Source organism: Rattus norvegicus, chromosome 1 (assembly GCF_021556685.1).
Source record: "Rattus norvegicus strain SHRSP/BbbUtx chromosome 1, alternate assembly SHRSP_T2T, whole genome shotgun sequence".
Taxonomy (NCBI): domain Eukaryota; kingdom Metazoa; phylum Chordata; class Mammalia; order Rodentia; family Muridae; genus Rattus; species Rattus norvegicus.
In genome coordinates, this window is record NC_141534.1 from 221,457,888 (window position 1) to 221,479,590 (window position 21,703).

Sequence of the window (21,703 nt, forward strand, 5' to 3'; positions counted from 1 at the left end):
CCTCATGGTACCAAACACACAGGGTCACTCGGTAAATGTATAGCCACACAATTCAAGAAATAAGCATGCTTGCAACTGTGAGAAATGGTCCAGTTGGTAAAGCATTTTGTCTTATAAACTTAAGAAGCTGAATTCAATTCCCAAAACCCAGATAAAAACACAAGGTATAGAATCCTAGCACTGGAAAGGCAGGGACCCCTTTTTCTAAGGGCCCCTGGATCAGCCAGTTTAACCTAATTGGTGAGTTGTATGCCAGTGAAAGACCATAGCTCAAAAGAGATGGATTTCCCTGAGGCTGAGACTGGAGGTTGTCCTACAGTCTCCCCACACACATGCACACATGTGTACATGCATAACACCAGAGAGAGAGAGATGCTTCATATGCACAGCAAAACAATCTCCTTCCCAGAATGACCTGAATGTTGTACCCCGACAAATGCACACACCGACTCTAATGTAAAGGTATTTGAATGTAGGCTTTTGTAGGTTACTAAGTCATGAAGGTGGATCCCTTGTGAATAGAATTAGTTGTCTTTGCTCTTTCCATTTTGTGAGGCTATAGGAAGCTGAAGTGCTCTGTAATCTAGAAAGACTTGCAAAAGCCATTCAGGAGGAATGACAAATGGATTTAAAATTCATGAAATGCAGCCCATGGGTGAGCCTTGGTGTGGCACAGCCTTGAGAACTATGTGTCCTGAGGACTTCATGCTGTTATGAGTTCTGCTCTGTTTGCTGCCTCACTTACATCTTAATCTAAGAATTATATGAAAACTTTAAGGGGGCTTCCAGTCCCTCACTGGGCAGGATCCCTGGCATTCGCAATTCTAAGGCTTGATCTCTTTCAGGCATTGCTGCTGGAGCAGTTTATGACCACCCTAGAGAAGAATTTAGAGATACAGATTGTCAACAATCTTAGAAAATATTCGGAAAAATAAAGTTGTTAGTGAAGCTAAGTTGAGATGTTTTTATTACTGGTTCTGATATAAAAATTCTTAGGGAGCAATCTGAAGTTCAGAAAGGCATACTCTTACTAGTTAAGCTAGGGATGTTCTATGGTCAGGGAACAAGTACAACGGCAGCACTGGCTGACGTGACTCTCACTGAGGCTAGACTGATGAGGATTGATTTCTTATATTCATTTTTGCCCTCAGCTTCCTGAAATGGTGTATTAAGAAACCAATCCCAAAAAACCACACAAGGTATGCACTCTCTGATAAGTGGATATTAGCCCCAAAGCTCTGAATACCCAAACTACAATTCACAGACCACATGAAGCTCAAGGAGAAGGAAGACCAAAGTGCAGATGCTTCAGTCCTTCTTAGAAGGGGGAACAAAAATATTAATAGGAGAAGATATGGAGACAAAGTTTGAAGCACAGACTGAAGGAAAGGCCATTCAGAGACTGCCTCACCTGGAGATTAAGCCTATATACATACAGCCACCAAACCCAGACAATATTGTTGATGCTAAGAAGTTCGTGCTGACAGGAGCCTGATATAGCTGTCTCCTGACAGGCTCAGCCAGAGCCTGACAAATACAAAGATGAATGCATGCAGCCCACCATTGAACTGAGAATGGGGTCCCCATTGGAAGAGTTAGAGAAAGGATTGAAGGAGTTGAAGGGGTTTGCAACCCCATAAGAACAACAATACCAACAACCAGAGCTCCCAGGGACAAAACCACCATCCAAAGCATACACATGGACAGACCCAAGGCTGCAGCTGCATTTGTAACAGAGGATGGCCTTGTTGGGCACCAATGGGATGAGAAGCCCTTGATCCTGCCAAGGCTGGACCCCACAGTATAGGGGAATGTCAGGGTGGGGAAGCGGGAAGGGGTGGGTGGATTCATAGAAGAAGAGGGAATGGGGATGGGATAGGGAAAACCGGGAAACCGGGAAAGGGGATAACATTCGAAATTTAAATAAAAAATATCTAATTAAAAAAAAAAGACTTGTTGCTGAGTAGAAGTGCATTTTGAAGATTTAAGGCAGATAAGACTGATTTTCATATAAAAATTTAGATTTGTGATTCTTTTAAGATTTTTACAAGATTAGTTTTAAAGATAAATAATAAATAAAATAATTACTTCTTTCTTTGTAACTGCAAACTGCTGCCTGGCAGTAAGAGAAAATGGCTTAGGAAACTCCCTTCCTTGCTTACACTTTGTTAGTCAGTAACAAGTTGCTTGTTTATGGATGTATGTGGGTCTTTCAGAATAGTATAGGGCTGGACAAGTGGCTCAGTGGTTAAGAGCACTGATTATTCTTGCTAAGGTCCTCAGTTCAATTCCCAGCAACCACATGGCGGCTTACAACCATTTGTAATGGGATCTGATGCCCTCTTCTGATGTGTCTGAAGACAGCTACAGTGTACTTATATACTTAAAATAAATAAAATCTTTTAAAAAAAAACAGAATAACTGTACTAAGGGATGTTATTTCTTGGAAAGGTGGGGGAAAACATTGTTTTTCATATTCATTCACTAGAAGAAAACTAACACATAATCATATTATAATTGTATACTGCTTGAAAGATTTTCCTGGGATATACAAGCTGAGAAGAAAGAATAAGGTATGCTGTGGCTGGAACATTATTTCTCCCATCCACCCACTATGTGTATATGTATAAAGTTTGTATGAATGGGGGTTAGAATATTGTTCCTTCCATCCACCAATTGTGTGTATTTGTGTATGTATGTGCGGAATACTTGGAGCCTGCTTGCTGGAGCTTTGGTCTAACCATTCTATGTGTCAATATGTATATGTCTATCTGTAGGTCTGTATGCATATATTATGTGTGTATATATACATGTATTATGTGTATATGTATATATGCATGTATATTTGTATGTATCAAGTTATTGAATTCTGCCTTTTGTTTCATCCCTTCAGTGTGTGTGTGTGTGTGTGTGTTCTCTCCTAGCCAGGGAGAACCAATTCCCTCAAGTCAAGTCATCTTCTGACCTACATGTGTGCTGAAGAGACCCATGTGTACACACTAAATAAATGTAAGTTAATCTTTTAAGAGCAGTATCTTTAAACAAATAAATTTCTAATAGAAAAAAAAAAGGCAATTTCTCAAATACTTGACCACAAGGGCTTATGGCATCTCACACTGCCATCCAGAATGAGCACTTTTACTGACCAAACAGTCACGCCCAACCCCTGACCTGTTGTTTACTAACAGTCCATGGCTGTGTTTGGGCAGCAATGTGCTCATTTCTAGAAGGTGCATTATGCCAGGGTCTATGGCAATCCTGGTGATCTTATCTCTCTGTGAAGCACTCACACTATGTCCCTTCCGACAAAGGATGGTTATGGCCATGTACCCAGTACCAACTAGGAAAATAGACTCTAGCCTTTACTCACAGATGAAAGCCCACCATCTTTCTAAGTTGCAAGGAATACTGCCTTTTACGGACCCTCTTGTGGTTCAGGAAAAGAGGATGCACAGAGGTACTAGAGAAAATTCCTCATCACAGAGAAGATATTCTTTACTGCATGTGAGTCACCAGGGAAAGAATGTAGAGAATGAAGATGTCTTCTGACATCAACTCAAGTCCACCTCCACCACTGAACAAGAGCACTGCCTTCCAGTGTCCACAAAGTAGAACAACACAAGTGTTGTTTGACCTCAATTTGAGTCACTGACTGAAAGACGGTGCCCACCCACAAGCAGTTAGGCACTGTGGAAGCTCATAGCCAACTTTCCAGTCAGGACAAAACACACTCAGGTTAGCTCTTCACACAGTTCTTTCTCTTTTTTTTTTTTAATTTATTTATTTTACATCCTGATCTCAGTTTCCCCTTTCTATCTCTCCTCCCAATCCCCACACATTCACCACTCCTCCATTTCTCTTCAGAAAAGGGGAGGTCTCCCATGGATATCAACCATCCCTGGTTTATCAAGCTACAGTAAAACTAGGTGCGTCCTCTCCTGTTGAGGCTAGACAAGGCTCCCCAGTAGGATTCAACCCAGTTCTTAATCAAGCAGATGAGCAGGGACAAACTGTCAAGTTCTACTCCATTCCATTCAGGGGCACTCTGGAGGTCCACTTTTCCACACCCATAATCCAAATTGTAGAAAACTCCTGAATTACTCCTCAGAAAGAAAATGAGTCTCTGTTTCTTTCCAGGAAATAAAAAGATAAATAGTGTGATGGTTTGTATATGCTCAGCCCAGGGAGTGGCACTATTAGAAGGTGTGGCCTGGTGGTATAAGCTTTAAGACCCTCATCCTAACTGCCCGGAAGTCAGTATTCTGCCAGCAATCTTCAGATAAAGATGTAGGACTCTCAGCTCTTCCTGCACCATGCCTGCCTAGATGCTGCCATGCTCCCACCTCAATAACAGACTGAACCTTTGAACCTATATGCCAGCCCCAATTAAATGCTGTCCTTATGAGAGTTACCTGGTCATGGTATCTCTTCATATAAGTAAAACCCTAAGTAAGGCAAATAGTAGAGACAAAAACTTCAGTGACAAAAAGACTATGGAGGGGGAGGGGAGTTAAGTACTACTCACTGAGTGCATATATGCCTGGCAACATTCAAGATGCTTTATGAACATAATCAGACACAATCCAACCCTGTGGAAAATCATTATATAACAAATCCCAGTTCACAGATGAGGAGAACAAGGCTCAGCAGGTGGGGAAGAATCTCGAACACATGGGCACTGGGGAAAATTTTATGAACAGAACACTAATGGCTTGTGCTCTTAGATCAAGACTCGACAAATGGGACCTCATAAAACTGCAAAGCTTCTGTAAGGCAAAGGACACTGTGGTTAGGACAAATCGACAACCAACAGATTGGGAAAAGATCTTTACCAATCCTACAACTGAGAGAGGGCTTATTTCCAATATATATAAAGAACTTACGAAGTTAGACTGCAGGGAGACAAATAACCCTATTAAAAAATGGGGTACAGAGCTAAACAAAGAATTCTCAGCTGAGGAATATCAAATGGATGAGAAGCACCTAAGGAAAGGTTCAACATCCTTAGTCATAAGGGAAATTAAAATCAAAACAACCCTGAGATTCTACCTCACACCAGTCAGAATGGCTAAGATCAAAAACTCAGGTGACAGCAGATGCTGGCAAGGATGTGGAGAAAGAGGAACACTCCTCCATTGCTGGTGGGATTGCAGACTGGTACAACCACTGTGGAAATCAGTCTGGAGGTTCCTTAGAAAATTGGACAGTGCACTACCTGAGGACCCAGCTATACCTCTCCTGGGCATATACCCAAATGATGCTCCAACATACAACAAAGACACATGCTCCACTATGTTCATAGCAGCCTTATTTATAATAACCAGAAGCTGGAAAGAACCCAGATACCCTTCAACAGAGGAATGGATTCAAAAATATGGTACAACCAGAGCGTGTAAAACGCAGAAGTGAACATTAGAAGTGAACCACTGAACTGAAAACAGGACCCCCTTTGGGGGAATTAGAGAAAGGATTGAAAGAGCTGAAGGAGCGTGCAACCCCATAAAAACAACAATGCCAACCAATCAGAGCTTTCAGGGACTAAACCACTACCCAAAGACTATATACATGGACTGACCCAGGGCTCCAACTGCATATGTAACAGAGAGTAGCCTTGTTGGGGCACAGTGGAGGGGAAGCCTTAGGTTCTGCCAAGGTTGGACCCCCAGTGCAGGGAAATGTCCAGGGAGTCTTATCGAGGGGTGCATAGAGGGGGGTAACACCCTTATGGGGGATGGGGAGGGGATAGGGGCTTATAGACAGGAAACCAGGAAAGGGAATAGCATTTGAAATATAAATAAAGAAATATATCCAATTAAAAAATAAATAAAAATACTTTAATGCCAATATGTTTAATAATAAAAGACTGTGAGCTGTAATTAATATAATTTTAATTCAGCAAGAGGTGCTTCCACCTCTCAGTGTTACTGTAACTGAATCCTGTAAGACCTCCTGCTCAAAGTGCACATGAGTCTGTAGGCATGTGCGGCTTTACAAATATAAGCCCGTAGCATCTTGTTTTCTGTCACCATCAGAATTAAAGCAATTAGAAAAATTTTGAGAAACAACAAATTTCACCGATACAAATCAAAGATCTGAATAAGACATCATTAAAGTGTTGTCACGTACTTAAGATGTTACAAGTCTATCTTTAATGACATGTAACTTTTAAAAATCTTTTTTTATGAGTGTTCCCCTCCCCACCCTCCCCCCATTGCCGCCCTCCCCCCAACAATCTAGTTCACTGGGGGTTCAGTCTTAGCAGGACCCAGGGCTTCTCCTTCCACTGGTGCTCTTACTAGGATATTCATTGCTACCTATGAGGTCAGAGTCCAGGGTCAGTCCATGTATAGTCTTTAGGTAGTGGCTTAGTCCCTGGAAGCTCTGGTTGCTTGGCATTGTTGTACATATGGGGTCTCGAGCCCCTTCAAGCTCTTCCAGTTCTTTCTCTGATTCCTTCAACGGGGGGTCCTGTTCTCAGTTCAGTGGTTTGCTGCTGGCATTCACCTCTGTATTAGCTGTATTCTGGCTGTGTCTCTCAGGAGAGATCGACATCCGGCTCCTGTCGGTCTGCACTTCTTTGCTTCATCCATCTTGTCTAATTGGGTGGCTGTATATGTATGGGCCACATGTGGGGCAGGCTCTGAATGGGTGTTCCTTCTGTCTCTGTTTTAATCTTTGCCTCTCTATGGAGGGGGAGAGGTTAGGGGGGATGTTGGCCCGGAAACCGGGAAAGGGAATAACACTCGAAATGTAAATAAGAAATACTCAAGTTAATAAAAAAAAAAAAAAAAAACTTTAAAAAAAATCTTTTTTTTTATTTTATTTGCATGGGTGTTTTGCCTGGTGTCTGCAGGGGCAAGAAGAGGGCATTGGATCCCTGGCACTGGAATTACAGATGGTGTGAGTCACCTCTTGTGTGCTGGGAATCACACCTTGTTCCTCTAGAAGAACACAAAGTGCTCTTAACCATTGTGTCAACTCTGCGGCCTCTTTCTACTGACTTCCTTAATAAGATGTAAAGTCTAGATACTCTCAGGAATTAAAAACAGAATCTCCCTGGAATTACTCTGCCTGCCCATCTGTTCCTTTGCCAGCATTGAAAGATCTGAGGTTTCTTTATTCTTACTGAGGAAATTCTGTTTCCTCATATACATTTAGAAAACACACACACACACACAAACAAAACAAAAAACAAAAAGCCATGGGAAGGCTGCCCACCTCAGAAAAGAACTCATCCATGAACGCTGTATTATCAATAGCAATCTCAACCTCGTCCGTGTCATCATCCTGCGTCAGCTGCTTCTGCAAGAGACCAGAAGAGGCCAGAGTAAGGATAAAACACAGTAAACAGCCACTGTACTTGAAGATGTTATATTTAAGCGCACACACATGCACACACTCACGATTCTCTTTAAAATAAATAGAAATTTGATGTTGTCATGCTCTGGAGTTGCCTGTAATTAAATCCAAGCTCTACCTCCTGACTTTGTGCGAGGGAAGAACGAAGGGACAAGCAAGTTACTATCCAGTGTATCGGACCTGAGGTATCTTAACTGTCAAAAAGTTAATTGCACTACTTCATAGAGTTAGTTAACAAATAAATGAGATAATCTGGGAGGAGGTAGTGCCTATCTTTAATCTCAAGCACTTGGGAGTTTGAGGGCAGCCTGGTCTACAAAGCAAATTTCAGGACAGTCAAGGTTGCTCAGAGAAACCCTATCAAAATAAATAAATTAATTAATTAAAAATAAGAAAATAATGAACATAAACATGTACACAGAATCTAGTACACTGTACAATTAAGACCTTGGTTTTTGTTCATCTGTCTTGTTTTGCTTTGTTTTATACTGAGGGTCAAAACCTAGGCCTTTGCATGCATTAGCAAAGTGCTTGTCACTGAACTCCATCCCCAGTCCAACGTTGTGGCTATAGGTGGTAGCATTTTTTTTTTAAAGCTTACTCTAGCTGAAGAACCTAAAATTTAGAGAGGTTTGGTAACAGGCAGACTCTAACCTGTCCATACTGTTTAAATGAGTTCCAGGCAGTGCCTTCAAAGCATGAGCCACTGATTCTCACAGCTGGAGGAAAGATTTTCTTGTGCTTAGAAACTACTTACTGCAAAGAGAACCATGTGTTCACTGTCATAGAGCCCATGTTTATAAGGAAAGGGAAGTTCTTTCACTAGTCCCCAGCAACTCCAGGGAATGCAAGCCTCCTCAACCTCATTTGCCTTCCTCCTCAGAATTACAAAATGGCTATCTAGAGGAAGTGACCCCATTCCCACCCAGCAGCAAAAGCCTGAGCTGTTTCCACATTGTTCCTAATTGCTCTCTCCCAGACACTTGCCCCTGTATAAGGGCACTGCTGACTTCTAAGCACACAGAACACTAGCTGTTGAAAGTGAAGTCAGGGGAACCCTTACACCTGCCTTCACGATACCCCTCAGTGCCTTCTAACCTTCTACATCCAGCTACGTCATCTTCAAAGGCTCAGAACTCCACATGCAAGAAAGCAACCAGGCCTCCCATAAATTCCCATCAAAATCTACATCCACCTGGGAAATCTTTAGCATCTCATTTTCTGTCTGGTCTGGAACAGCCAGCCTCCCAAGCTTAATAGCTACATTCAAGAGACTTGAATCTGAGGGTCTCCTACCCATCCCACAACTATCTCCTAAAGAAACTCTAATTGTGTCCTCCTGACACCAAGGTCACATAATGACAGCTCATCTCCGAGGACCAAAATCTCTCTGCCCAAAAAAATCACACAAGGGTCTTCAAAATGCCGCCCCATACTTTTCCCTCTATGCATTCTTGGATCCAGCCAGTTGAAATTCCTTGCATTTCTGAGACACCTCATTCCTCTGTATGCAGCATCTTTCTTTCCATGCTGCTATAGACACAGGAGTTCTTACCAAAAAGTTTTCCGTCCAACTCCCAAAATCTTTTTCATCTTAAAAATTCATTTCAGACAGTCCAATATTTGTCTCTCCCATGCAAACTTTAAACTTCCCTTAAGCCCCCACCACTCTAAAGACCTTCCACATCAACCTCCATGGTCTACTGTCATTTGCCCCTCTACTCATCAGCCTGTATCCAGTGACGACAGACTCTGGGAAGGTTGGGCTCATCGAGTGCATTCGCTGTAGAGTACATTCACTGGCTTATCTGACTGCCAGCCCAGGGCACCTTCTGTAGAACTTGCTTTCACCCTTCCCACCTGATTTTGGGAAGGCCATTTGGACCAGTCAAGCTCCTGGAGGAATTTGAGTTTGTGAGAAGAGCCTGAAGACAATGAAGCCTAGCACTCCAACAGTAGCATCCAACGGAGCTGCCCCCTTTCCTTTCCTGAGCCCCACTTCCCTTGGCTGCGGGCAGGTTCTAAAGATCTCAACTTGTATTCTTTCAGTTAGCTCAATGGTTCTTGTGTTCATTTAGCCAAAATCAGTCTCATCACCTGCAATTAAAGAGCAACACCATACTTGTGGTTTAGATAAGAATGGCCCCAGAGGCTCATATATTTGAATGCTTAAGTGTTGTATGAAAGGAGAGAAGGTTAGCACTCCCCTTGACAAGAATGGAAGAGGCCCTTGGGCCTAGCAACACACATACAAATGCTTAGTGCAGGACGTGGCACCATTTGAAAAAATTAGAAGGATTAGGAGGTGTGGCCTTGAGGGAGGTGTGTGCTCTGATGTTTCAGAAGCCCATGCCAGGCCTGTCTCTCTGTATATCTGTCTCTGTCTCTTCCCTCCTACCTTCTCCTTCTTCTCCCCGCTTCCTCCCTCCTCTGTCTGCCTGTCTGTCTGTCTCTCTCTGTCTCTGTCTCTCTGCCTGCAGATCAGGATGTAGATCTCTCAGCTACTGCTCCAGCACCATGTCTGCCTGCATGCCCATGCTCCCCGCCATGCTGATAATTACAGTAACCTCTGAACCTGCAAGCAAGCCTACAATTAAATGCTTTCACTGTTAGAGCTGCCTTAGTCATGATGTCTCTTCACAGCAATAGAAGGGTGACTAAGACCTATGTCAATAATTTATTCCACATTTCTCAAGTAGTTAACAGAAAATTAATCACTTCTAGCTGAATGCACACTCAAACTCACGTATCAGTTTCCAAAGTTGGAACAAAATGTTCCATTATTCAAGCACCCTCAACATCTAAGCCTCTCGGAGGCCTCCATGTGGTCTTCTCTCCAGGGAAAGACACCTGGGCAATTTCCTAAAAAAGGCAAAGCCATTCTTCGTCTAGGAAGCTTTTGTCCAAAATGTCCTTTTTTAAAAGGACTTATTAATCTGTTTTATGTTTTGTGAGTGTGCCTGCAATGCCTATGTGCCACTTGTATACAGTGCCCACAAACATCAAAAGAGGATGTTTACCCACTGGTACTGGAGTCACAGACAGCCTGGAGCCACCATGGGCATGCTCAGAATGTGTTCAGGGTCCTCTGCAATACCAATCTTAACTGGTGAGCCATCCCTCCAGTGCCAAGAATGTTCTTTTCTAAGATGGCCTAGAAACTCCACTAAGGGAAAAGACCTCAAGAACACATCTGATACACACATCTACACACAGAAACACCTACATGATATGAATTCAGTTTCAAACATACAAGCTACAAGAAATAGGAAGAAGCTACCTGAGGAAAGCTTCCAACCTGAACCTACATCATCTGCACATGTCATGCTTACTCCTGTTCCTGGGCTCTCTACTAGCACCGTGGCCCTTCACTCCCTCCCACTGAAAAGTCTTCATAATTAGGACCCCCCTACCCCTCTGCCACTTTATACATACATAATTTACACAATGCTGTCAAGCTTCATTTTCCATACATAAACACATTCATACATACAAACATACATACATACATACATACATACATACATACATACATACATACTGTGGTGATTTGAATATGCTTAACACAAGGAGTGGCACTATTAGGAGATGTGGCATTATTGGAGTGGTTGTGTCACTGTGGGTGTAGCCTTTATGACCCTTATCCTAGCTGCTTGAAAGCCAGTCTTCTATTTGCCTTCAGGTGAAGATGTAGAACTCTCAGCTCGTCCTGTACCTTACCAGCCTGGACCTTACCAGCCTATGTCCTCACCTTAATGATAAAAGAATGAACCTCAGAAACTATAAGCCAGCCCCAATTAAATGTTGACTTCATAAGAGTTGCCTTGGTCATGGTGTCTGTTCACAGCAGATACATCTTCTGAAATCTTCTTCGATTTTTTTCTTCAGAGACTTGAAGTTCTTGTCATACAGATTTTTCACTTGCTTGGTTAGAGTCACACTAAGGTATTTTATATTATTTGTGAAGGATATTGCTTCCCTAATTTCTTTCTTAGCCTATTTATCCTTTGAGTAGAGGAAGGCTACTGACTTGTTTGAGTTAATTTTATATCCAGCCACTTTACTGAAGTTGTTTATCAGCTTAGTAGTTCTCTGGTGGAACTTTTGGGGTCACTTAGGTATACTATCATATCATCTGCAAATATTGATATTTTGACTTCTTCCTTTCCAATTTGTATCCCTTTGACTACTTTTTATTGTCTAATTGCTTTGGCTAGAACTTTAAGAACTATATTGAATAGGTAGGGAGAAGGTGGGCAGCTTTGTCTAGTCCCTGATTTTAGTGGGATTGCATCAAGTTTCCCTCCATTTATTTTGATGTTGGCAACTGGTTTGCTGTATATTACTTTTACTATGTTTAGGTATGGGCCTTGAATTCCTGATCTTGCCAAGACTTTTATCATAAAGGGGTGTTGAATTTTGTCAAATGCTTTCTCAGCATCTAATGAGATGATTTTGTGGCTTTTTTCTTTGAGTTTGTTTATATAGTGGATTATATTGATGGATTTCCATATACTGAACCATCCCTGAATCTCTAGGATGAAGTCTACTTAATCATGATGGATGATCATTTTGATGTATACTTGGATTCAGTTTGCAAGAATTTTATTGAGTATTTTTGCATCAATATTTATAAGGGAACTTGATCTGAAGTTCTCTTTCTCTGCAGGGTTTTTGTGTGGTTTAGGGATAAGCGTGATTGTGGCTTCAAAGAACAAATTGGGTAGTGTTCTTTCTGTTTCTATTTTGTAGAATAATTTGAAGAGTATTGGTATTCGGTCTTATTTGAAGGTCTGATAAAATTCTGCACTAAACCCATCTAGTCCTGGGCTTTTAGTTGGAAGACTTTTAATGACTACTTCTTTAGGAGTTATGGAACTGTTTAGATGGTTTATCTGATCCTGATTTAACTTTGGTACCTAGTATCTGTCTATAAAATTGTCCATTTCTTCTAGCTTTTCCAGTTTTGTTCTCCAATGCTCATGGAATGGCAGGTTTAATATAGTAAAAATAGCCACCTTGCTGAAATCAACCTGCAGATTCAACGCAATCCCCACCAAAATTCTACTCAATTCTTCATAGAGTTAGAAAGAGAAATTTGCAAATTCATTTGGAAGAACAAAAAAACTAAGATAGCAAAAGTTATTCTCAACAATAAAAGAACTTCTGGGGGAATCACCATCCCTGACCTCAAGCAGTATTACAGAGCAATTGGGATAAAAACTTCATGGTATTAGTACAAAGACAGGCAGGTTGATCAATGGAATAGAATTGAAGGCCCAGAAATGAACCCACACACCTCTGGTCATTTGTTCTTTGACAAAGGAGCTAGAACCATCCAGTGGAAAAAAAGATAGCATTTCAACAAATGGTGCTGGTTCAACTGGAGGTCAGCATGTAGAAGAATGCAAATTGACCCATTCTTATCTCCTTGAACAAAGCTCAAGTCCAAATGGTTCAAAGACCACCACATAAAACCAGATACACTCAAACTAACAGAAGAGAAAGTATGGAAGAGCCTCGAACACACAGGAACAGGGGAAATTCCCTGAACAGAACACCAATGGCTTACGCTCTAAGATCAAGAATCGACAAATGGGACCTCATAAAATTGCAAAGCTTCTGTAAGGCAAAGGACACTGTCGATAGGAGAAAACGGCAACCCACAGATTGGGAAAAGATCTTTTTTCCAATCCTATATCTGTTGGACGGCCAATATCTAATATATACAAAGAACTCAACAAGTTAAACTCCAGAGAATCAAATAATCCTATTAAAACTGAGGTACAGAGCTAAACAAAGAATTCTCAACTGAGGAATACTGAATGGCTGAGAAGCACCTAAAGAAATGTTCAACATCCTTAGTCATCAGGGAAATGCAAATCAAAACAACCCTGAGATTTCACCTCACACCAGTCAGAATGGCTAAGATCAAAAACTCAGGGGACAGCAGATGCTGGCAAGGATGTGGAGAAATAGAAACACTCCTCCATTGTTGGTGTTTTTGCAAGCTGGTACAATGACTCTGGAAATCAGTCTGGTGGTTCCTCCGAAAATTGGACATAGTACTACCTAAGGACCCAACCATACCACTCCTGAGCATACACCCAAAAGATGCTCCAACATATAACAAGGACACATGCTCCACTATGTTCATAGAAACCTTCTTTATAATAGCCAGAAGCTGGAAAGAACCCAGATGTCCTTCAACAGAGAAATGGATACAGAAAATGTGGTACATCTACACAATGGAATACTACTCAGCTATCAAAAACATTGACTCATGAAATTCATAGGCAAATGGATGGAACTAGAAAATCTCATCCTGAGTGAGTTTACCAAAAGAACACACATGGTATATACTCACTGATAAGTGGACATTAGCCTAAAAGATCAGAATACCCAAGAAACAATTCACAGACCATATGAAGCTCAAGAAGAAGGAAGACCAAAATATGGATGCTTCAGTCCTTCTTAGTGGGGGGAACAAAATACTCATAGGAGGAAATACAGGGACAAGGAGTGTAGCAGGAACTGAAGAAAAGGTCATCCAAAGACTGCCCTACATGGGGATCCCACATACAGCCACCAAACCCAGTCACTCCTGCTGATGCCCAGAAGTGCTTGCTCACAGGAGCCTGATATGGATGTCTCCTGAGAGGCTCTGCCAGAGTCTTATTGATACAGATGAGGACAGCTCACGTAGAATTGAACACAGGGACCGCAGTGGAGGAGTTAGAGAAAGGATTGAAGGAGCTGAAGGAGTTTGCAACCCCATAGGAAGAACAATATCAACCAACTAGACCCCCTTCCCCAGAGCTCTCAGGGACTAAACCACCAACCAATGAGTACACATAGAGGGACTCATGGCTCCAGCCGAATATGTAGCAAAGGATAGCATTGCTTGGCATCTATAGGAGGCGATAGGAGGAAAAGCCCTTGGTCCTGTGAAGGCTCGTTTCCACAGTGTAGGGTAATGCCAGGGCATTGAGGTGTGAGTTGGTGGGTGGGAGTGGGAGCATCTTCATGGAAACACAGTGAGGGGGAGGAGGAATAGGAGAGGGGAGAAAGAGGCTAACATCTTAAATGTAAATACATAAAATATCTATTAAAAATAATAGAAAAAGAAACATATACATTACTGAGTGAAATACTGTAAATGAGAGCTACTTCTTAATGGCCTCACTATGGGTTTATGTGTCATAAAGGTAAAACAAGACTTTGGGAGCTGAAAGCTACCTTAAGGATGCCTGACACTAATGGGAATACTCTGGAGTCTGTATGTCCATCTTCTCAGGTTCTTCACATGTTTAACCTCTAAATACATTAAGTAACAAGAACATTTAACACACATCAGAAAATACAAGGAAGGGACCATGGTCACATGCTACCTGACATCGCTGGACTCAGACCTATCCTCTGGCTTCTTTCTCTACAAACAATCTCAGGAAGAGGGTGGGGCTCCTCTCCCTCTGATACAGGTGGCTGTGGTAAGTCCAGGTCCTCAGACCCCCTCTTTGTTTCCCCCCTCTGGGAATAGGACAAGAAAAACACACTCTGCCTTTTATCCTCATGACTGCCCACATGACTGAACTTAAACAGGAGAACATCAGCATCAGTATCAAAGAATCAAGGCGTGTGGTAATGAGGATGTTACAGCAGCTGAAAGTTCAGCCACAGCCGGGGAAAGTGTGCAGGAGAACCACAAGCCCAGCCAGCTACTTCCTCTTGATGACTCTCCTGTGAGGAGATGAAAGATACCACCAACGAACCTGGCAACAGTAAGCTCCCCGGTTATCTCCCCTCCTCAAGCCTAAAGTATAGTCCAAATTTCAAAGACAATGACTAAGGCTGACTCCTTCTACACAGTAATGACTGTTGAGGAGTCCGGAATGCAACCTCAAGCAACTTAACCTGTAATTCTGGGGACTGCCTTTCTCTCAAAGGCCTTCTCTATCACCGTGTGCCTGACCACAGATCAATCTACATCAGCTTATAGAATAAATAAATGTATTTGCTATCTATATCCACTAATAGCAGCTTGGTGACCATAAGACCCTTAATTTTTTTTTCCACATCATGTCAACAAATCCCATCTACTTGCTGTAGCTAAGAAACTGGACACCAGAAGTTACAATTAGTCAAGGTCTTATGGCTACTGGTTTGCAGTGCCAAAGTTTGGACACTGGGCCTCTGTCCTAAGGCCTTCTTATTATAGTGCTTCCTACTCAAAGGCTACCACCAGCAGCAGCCTAAAACATGAAATTGGCAGTTCATGCATGTAGGAAGCACCCTTTGCTGAGAGACCGGAGCTATAGTACTTGGACACATGTCTTTTGCTCACAAAGGACCTAAGCTCTACACTGTGGTCTGGGAAAACCCCAGGATACCTCGAATGTGCCTCAGAAACTATCCAGCATAGTCAAGGAAGGGGAGAGCAGAAGGTAGGATTCAGGGCCCCACATCTCTTTTCAGTGTGCAGGAGCAGTATCCTTCACTGGGACTTTAGAGAGATGAAGAGAGGGAGGGAGAAGGAAGGGAGACAGTTGAATCAATGAACGAGAGGAGACATCTGGTCACCATCATTCCCCTTAGAGGGCTAATAAAGGACTATGCAATGTGGAAGAAGCCTTCCTGCCCAGCACAGAACACAAATATTTCTATCGTCTCCCCTGGTTGAAACAGCTCTTTGCTCCAGGCATAGACTCTTCTTTATAAACCCAGTTTTCTCCTGACCCATTTCAGAGGGACAATTATATCCCTTTTTCTTTATCCCTGCTGCCCACTGTTCTAAGGCTGCCTCCTCTAGGAGCAGGGTCTGTGGAATCTCAAAGACAGACACCACTATTCATAGAGAGCCAGACACATGGACACATGGACACATGGACACATGGACACACACACACACACACACACACACACACACACACACACACACACACACACACACTCTACCAGGGGAGGGAGAGCAATCTGAGTACTCTGTCCATCTTCTTTGGTTTAAAGAGCCAGAAACTTGAAGTGAGTATGTGGGTTCTCAATGTTCTCAACGGGTACAGAAAATGTTCTCTGTTCCCCACTGAAGACTCAGATGACCCTTGCCAATGCCCAGTTCTCCTAAGGATAATTTTCTTTACTACCAAAACCCTCCCTGAGAAAACACTTCCTCTTTTCACCAAATTTCATCTTCTGCAACACCCTGGTCATATGAATAAAGAGGAAATCAGCAGATAATGATACCCTAGCGAGCCTCCTGCTTTTACTTTCAACATTGTGTTCTAGCTAAGCAGTTGAAGGCAAAACATTGGCCCTACCTAAAAGGAGGAGACCTGAGGAATAAAGTCATTATAAGATTAGTCCAAGACCAGCAAGCCACAGGACAAGAGCCAAAGCCCCTGAGGACTCATTCTGTACATTCTGTCACAACAATGATGGTAGATGATATGTATATATATTTATCATAGGCACTTCCATGACTTCAAACATGTTATCTAAATCTCACATCAACCCTCTGAGAGATAAATATTACTTTCCTCACAGATATGGTAACTGCTAATTAGGTTAATTAATTCATCCAAAGCAATTCAGCTATTAAATAGCGTCATTAGGACTCTGCTGTAGCAGTCATGGGAGCTCACACTTGTACCTGCTCTAGTGCCTGAAGGTGCCTCTCCACAGTCTCAATGACAAATCTTCACCTATTTTAGAGAATGCTACAACATCCATAAATCTAAGCTAGATGACTCTATATGCTCAAATGAGAGAGATATTATGAATATATTCCTACCTCTGCTCATGAATACAGACATAAGCAAGTAAATCTGAATTCTATAGTGAAGACCCAGCATGGCACCTCACAGCTGTGAGCTGCCATCTTGAACAAGTTACATCTCTCTGCCTCAGTTTCCTCAATTGCAACATGACCAGAATACTCTGCTCACAAAACTCTTGTGAGGATCAAATCAGCTATTACACACAAAATGTTTAGAGCAACTCTGGGTACACATTACATGTGACTCCGATGCCAGCTCTCAGAGGTCACAAAGGAAGAAAGTCATACAATCAGGATTTATTTTATTTATTTTAAGTCTTTGATCTGAGTTTAAGAAAAAACCCCTCTGAATTGTGCTCCAGCTCCAGTCTCACAAATTTACTACTTATCATTCATTTCTTAATGCTTTGTCCTTTTGGTTTTGCTTTATATTAAGTGTTATTTAGAAGAAATTTTTGAAATTCCACTGGATAAACCTGAAGGACTATCATTTTGTTATTCTAAGGCTATCACTAATTCATATATGCTGTGGAATTGAAGGTTTTCTTGTGTTTTGGTACAGGGTCAACATTTATAATCTTCTATGTATGTTTCAAAATACCTTCCATTCTACTTATTGAAACAAACACCGAAATTCCATCCCCATATGTGGAGTTAGCAGCCACCTGGTTTTGATTCTCAAGACCTACGCTAGGCCCAGAGTAGAAGGTGAATGTTCTCAAGAGAGGAGGGAGGCGGAGGGAGGCCTTGTGGTAGGTGCTACAGCTATGAATAACGGTTAATTCCCTTGGAGTCACTCGGCTAAGGGACAGTGCTCATTCTGACCTCTCTTGGATACCTTCTAATCTTCATTACCACATTAACTTGGAGAAGGATCTCAAGGTTTTATAATCAACCTCCACCCCCAAAAGTACTCTCCTCCCCTACAGGCAACTGTGTTCCTTCACTTATCCTACAGAGAGGACTCTAACATCTGTCAAGTCATAGTTCAAATGCTGGAGATTGGTGGGGCAAACTCATCACCCCTGACTCTCCAAGTTCTCTCCAGCTAAATTGGGAGTCAGCTGGACAAACAGATTACTACAATACCACATGAGGAGGGGGACAGCAATTATAATGAGAAATTACACACAGAAGACAGGGTGCCCAACCTCACCTCAACACAGGGAGCCGGTCAGAGATGGAAGCTTATGAGAAAATGTTTGCAGAACAACATTTAAGGAAATTGTGAAAACTAAGAATTTACCCAGAGGAAATTTCCAGCAAGACCAGTCTGAGTGAAAAAAATCAAGCCCTGCATTCTCTGTCATCCTTGAAGCTGTAAGAGAAAACTCACAAAATAGTTTCTTCTTCCTCCTCTGAGCTCAGCTTCCCTTTAAGTCTTTCGACCCCTCCCCCAGCCTCCTTCACTACTTTTCTGATGTTCACTTCTTCCTCTCCACCGAGTCCTGACCTCTGAGTACCTCTCAGGGATACAGAGAGGAAGGAAGGAACTGGCAGCATCTTATTGCCTCCTAACTCTCTGTTGAATCCTTTCTTTTAGCTGACCCCTTAACCTCCTTCCCAGCATGATCCTTCTGAAATACTCTAATCACCAAGGCAACAGTTAGCACTAACTGACAGTCAAGGCAAACTGAAGACTCTTCTTAGGATGTACTTTATACCATGGCATTTAATTCCTACACTAATCTTCTAGAGACTAGTGCTGAAAGATGTCAGCTACCCTGCCAGGAATGTGTACCATCCAGTTAGAGAGACTTCCCACCTCTGACCCCACCCCAGCTGCAGCATGAAGCCCTGGCCCAGGGATATGGATTTCCAAAATAATGTAAAGCAGTGTCATGGAAAGGTAATGTAGTAATGAGGATTATTAGAAGGTATCAAAGAGATGTATGGGGATTGGACTTCAGTGTCAACAAGTAGAATGTAAAGCAAGGTCATTAAAAAAACAAGGAAAGGGATGACAAGTGGGTACAATGCAGCATTCTGGCTTAAATCCTAGAACAGAAGGGATTTTAGTGGGATAAAAGAAATACCCTGGTGTTTAGTGAGGGATCTTGTGCCAGGATCACTTTCTTTGCTTGATGAATGTACACTGAAAAGTGAAACGAGTTGACAGAATCTCTCTGCACTATCTTTGGGAAATCTGAAAGTATTTTAAAAGAAAGAAGTTATTTTAAGAAAAAAATAAACAAACCTGATGCTATGCCAAGCTGCCCTAACCCAGACAGTACACACTCTCCTAATCTCTTTAGGCAGTAGCCATACTTCGCTCTGTCTCCACACACACTGGGAAATGTTTCCATAGAAACAGACAAAGGCCACAAAGCAGGGTGACCTAACAGGAAAAACAGTGGTGGGAAAAAGCTGAAGTGCGGCTGTACATAATAGAGGCTAGAGATAAAGTCTGTCTGGGACTATAAAATCTACAAGTAAATTCATCAACAGCAGAACTCCGTTCACCTACTGAATGGCTTGGTATTCGGCCTTCTACTCTTCAACTGGGTAAGAAGCAAATGAAGTACATGAAGACCTGACAGGGCTGGCAGCTTCTGAAACTGCAAACTGCAAAATGTATACGCATATAGACATATATATATGCATGCATATATATAAACAAACTATACAAACTGTAACCTAATACAGCAATAATACTATATTAGCTATATGACTGTATTTGTATCAACAACATCAAGAATCTGTGGAGTCCTTATGAACAACAATGCCAAGCAACCAGAGCTTCCAGGGACTAAGCCACTATCCAAAGACTATACATGGACTGACCCTGGACTCTGACCTCATAGGCAGCAATGAATATCCTAGTAAGAGCACCAGTGGAAGGGGAAGCTCTGGGTACTGCTAAGACTGAACCCCCAGTGAACTAGATTGTTGGGGGGAGGGCGGCAATGGGGGGAGGATGGGGAGGGGAACACCCATAAGGAAGGGGAGGGGTGAGGGGTTAGGGGGATGATTGCCCGGAAACCGGGAAAGGGAATAACACTCGAAATGTAAATAAGAAATACTCAAGTTAATAATAATAATAATAATAATAATAATAATAATAATAATAATAATAAAGAATCTGTGGAGTCAGGGAAGAAAGCAGAGAATGCAGGGCTAACATATTTAGCTCGGGAAGCTTCTCCATTGTGATGACACCTTACGGGATGAGAAGGATTTACCAGAGGAAAAAATGAGGTAGCTGGGTTTTCACCTATGTATCCCCATGTCTGTCTGTTATTGTCTTTCTGATCAAAGACAGCCTCTGTGACATCCTGGAGTGGAATTTTAATAAAGGGAATGCCTTGGAACTCAATCACCATGGGGATGAATCAGCAACTTGGCTTCATGAACAAAATTATGGATTCCTTGAGTAAATGTTCTACTCCAGTCAGGAGTCCTCACCAACCACAGGGAGTGGAACGACAAATGCCAATCCTGATATGAATAAGGAATGTGTAAGAGCCAAGCTGATGCAGACCAGCAGGCAGAGAAAGTATGATATGTGACTACTGTGCAGAATACTGGGTACTGGGACCCCAGAGGCCTTATTGCTTATGGGAAGAGGATACACAGTACAGTGGGAAGTGGTCAGATACGGTGTGGGAAGATGACCCAAAAGGCAAAACAAACCCGTTCATTCTTGATCCCATCACTTCCAGGCTAAGCATGCATGTCAGTCAAATCTAACCATCACATGCCTCACCTGTAAAAGGGAAATGACATGTGCCACCACCTCTCCTTGTAGAATGGACATGACTGTGGGAAAGGTGTGCCAGGCTCAAACTGAAGTCCTGGACAAAAATAATCTGCTCAATAGGAGAGACTTGCAGTAGTTCATATGACAAGTCGCCAGTCTTACTTACACAGACGATGTAGAATACAAAGTGTAATTCATTAAGAAGCTAGTGAAGCTGGGTGCAGAGGTGCACGACATTAACTCCAGCACTTGGAAGGCAAAGGTAGGCAGATCTCTCTGAGTTTGAGGCCAGCCTGTTCTAAATAGTGAGTTTCAAAACAGCCGCCACTATAATGTGAGACCCTATCTTGAAAAAAAAATGAAAAAGAAGTTAACGGAAGGTGGCTTCAAACCTACTCTGTAGCAATAAAATTTTTAAAAATCACTAACTTACTTAGTTGCAAAACAACACATAGCGGTGGGACTGGATGGAGAGTATCCTAGGATGCGGCTAGGGAGTGACTGTGGGTGAAGAATGAGCCTGGGGAGTGGGGCAGGAGCAACAATGGTCGGAAGGAAACACTGGGAGGAGAGAGGACAGCATGGGCACACTCCTGCCAGTCCCCTAACCTCTCCCAAGCTCACAGGAATAAAAATAAAATTAATCCCCTTCTCTCCAAGCATTTCTCTCTGGCCTCCAGCTGATGAGTCTATAATCCCTTCTCAATCCCTATCACTCTCATTTCTGCTTCTGTCTACTCACAGCAAAACATCCCTCCCAGGAAATGAATCCTCCCCGGCAGAGAGGAGATGGGGAAGGAGTCCAGAGATGTTAGAAAACCTATTACTAAAAAGAGAAAAAAAAATCTCAACAAAGGGCAAGCTGGTCTGTT

The 21,703-nt window shown here is 42.3% G+C and overlaps 1 protein-coding gene and 1 pseudogene across 12 annotated transcripts in view; one reads left to right on the forward strand and one right to left on the reverse strand.

Moving 5' to 3' along the window:
- Positions 1–21,703, reverse strand: part of Stx3 (syntaxin 3) — a 62,443-nt gene that overhangs the window by 35,803 nt on the left and 4,937 nt on the right. For all 12 annotated transcript variants that reach the window (XR_015643237.1, XR_015643241.1, XR_015643242.1 and 9 more), the window contains 1 exon segment: positions 7,219–7,302. Coding sequence is in view for 9 of the 12 variants with exons in the window: in XM_087593776.1 (XP_087449902.1) it covers positions 7,219–7,302 (84 nt within the window). In the remaining 3 variants the exon portion in view is untranslated.
- Positions 9,533–9,651, forward strand: LOC120100478 (U6atac minor spliceosomal RNA; annotated as a pseudogene).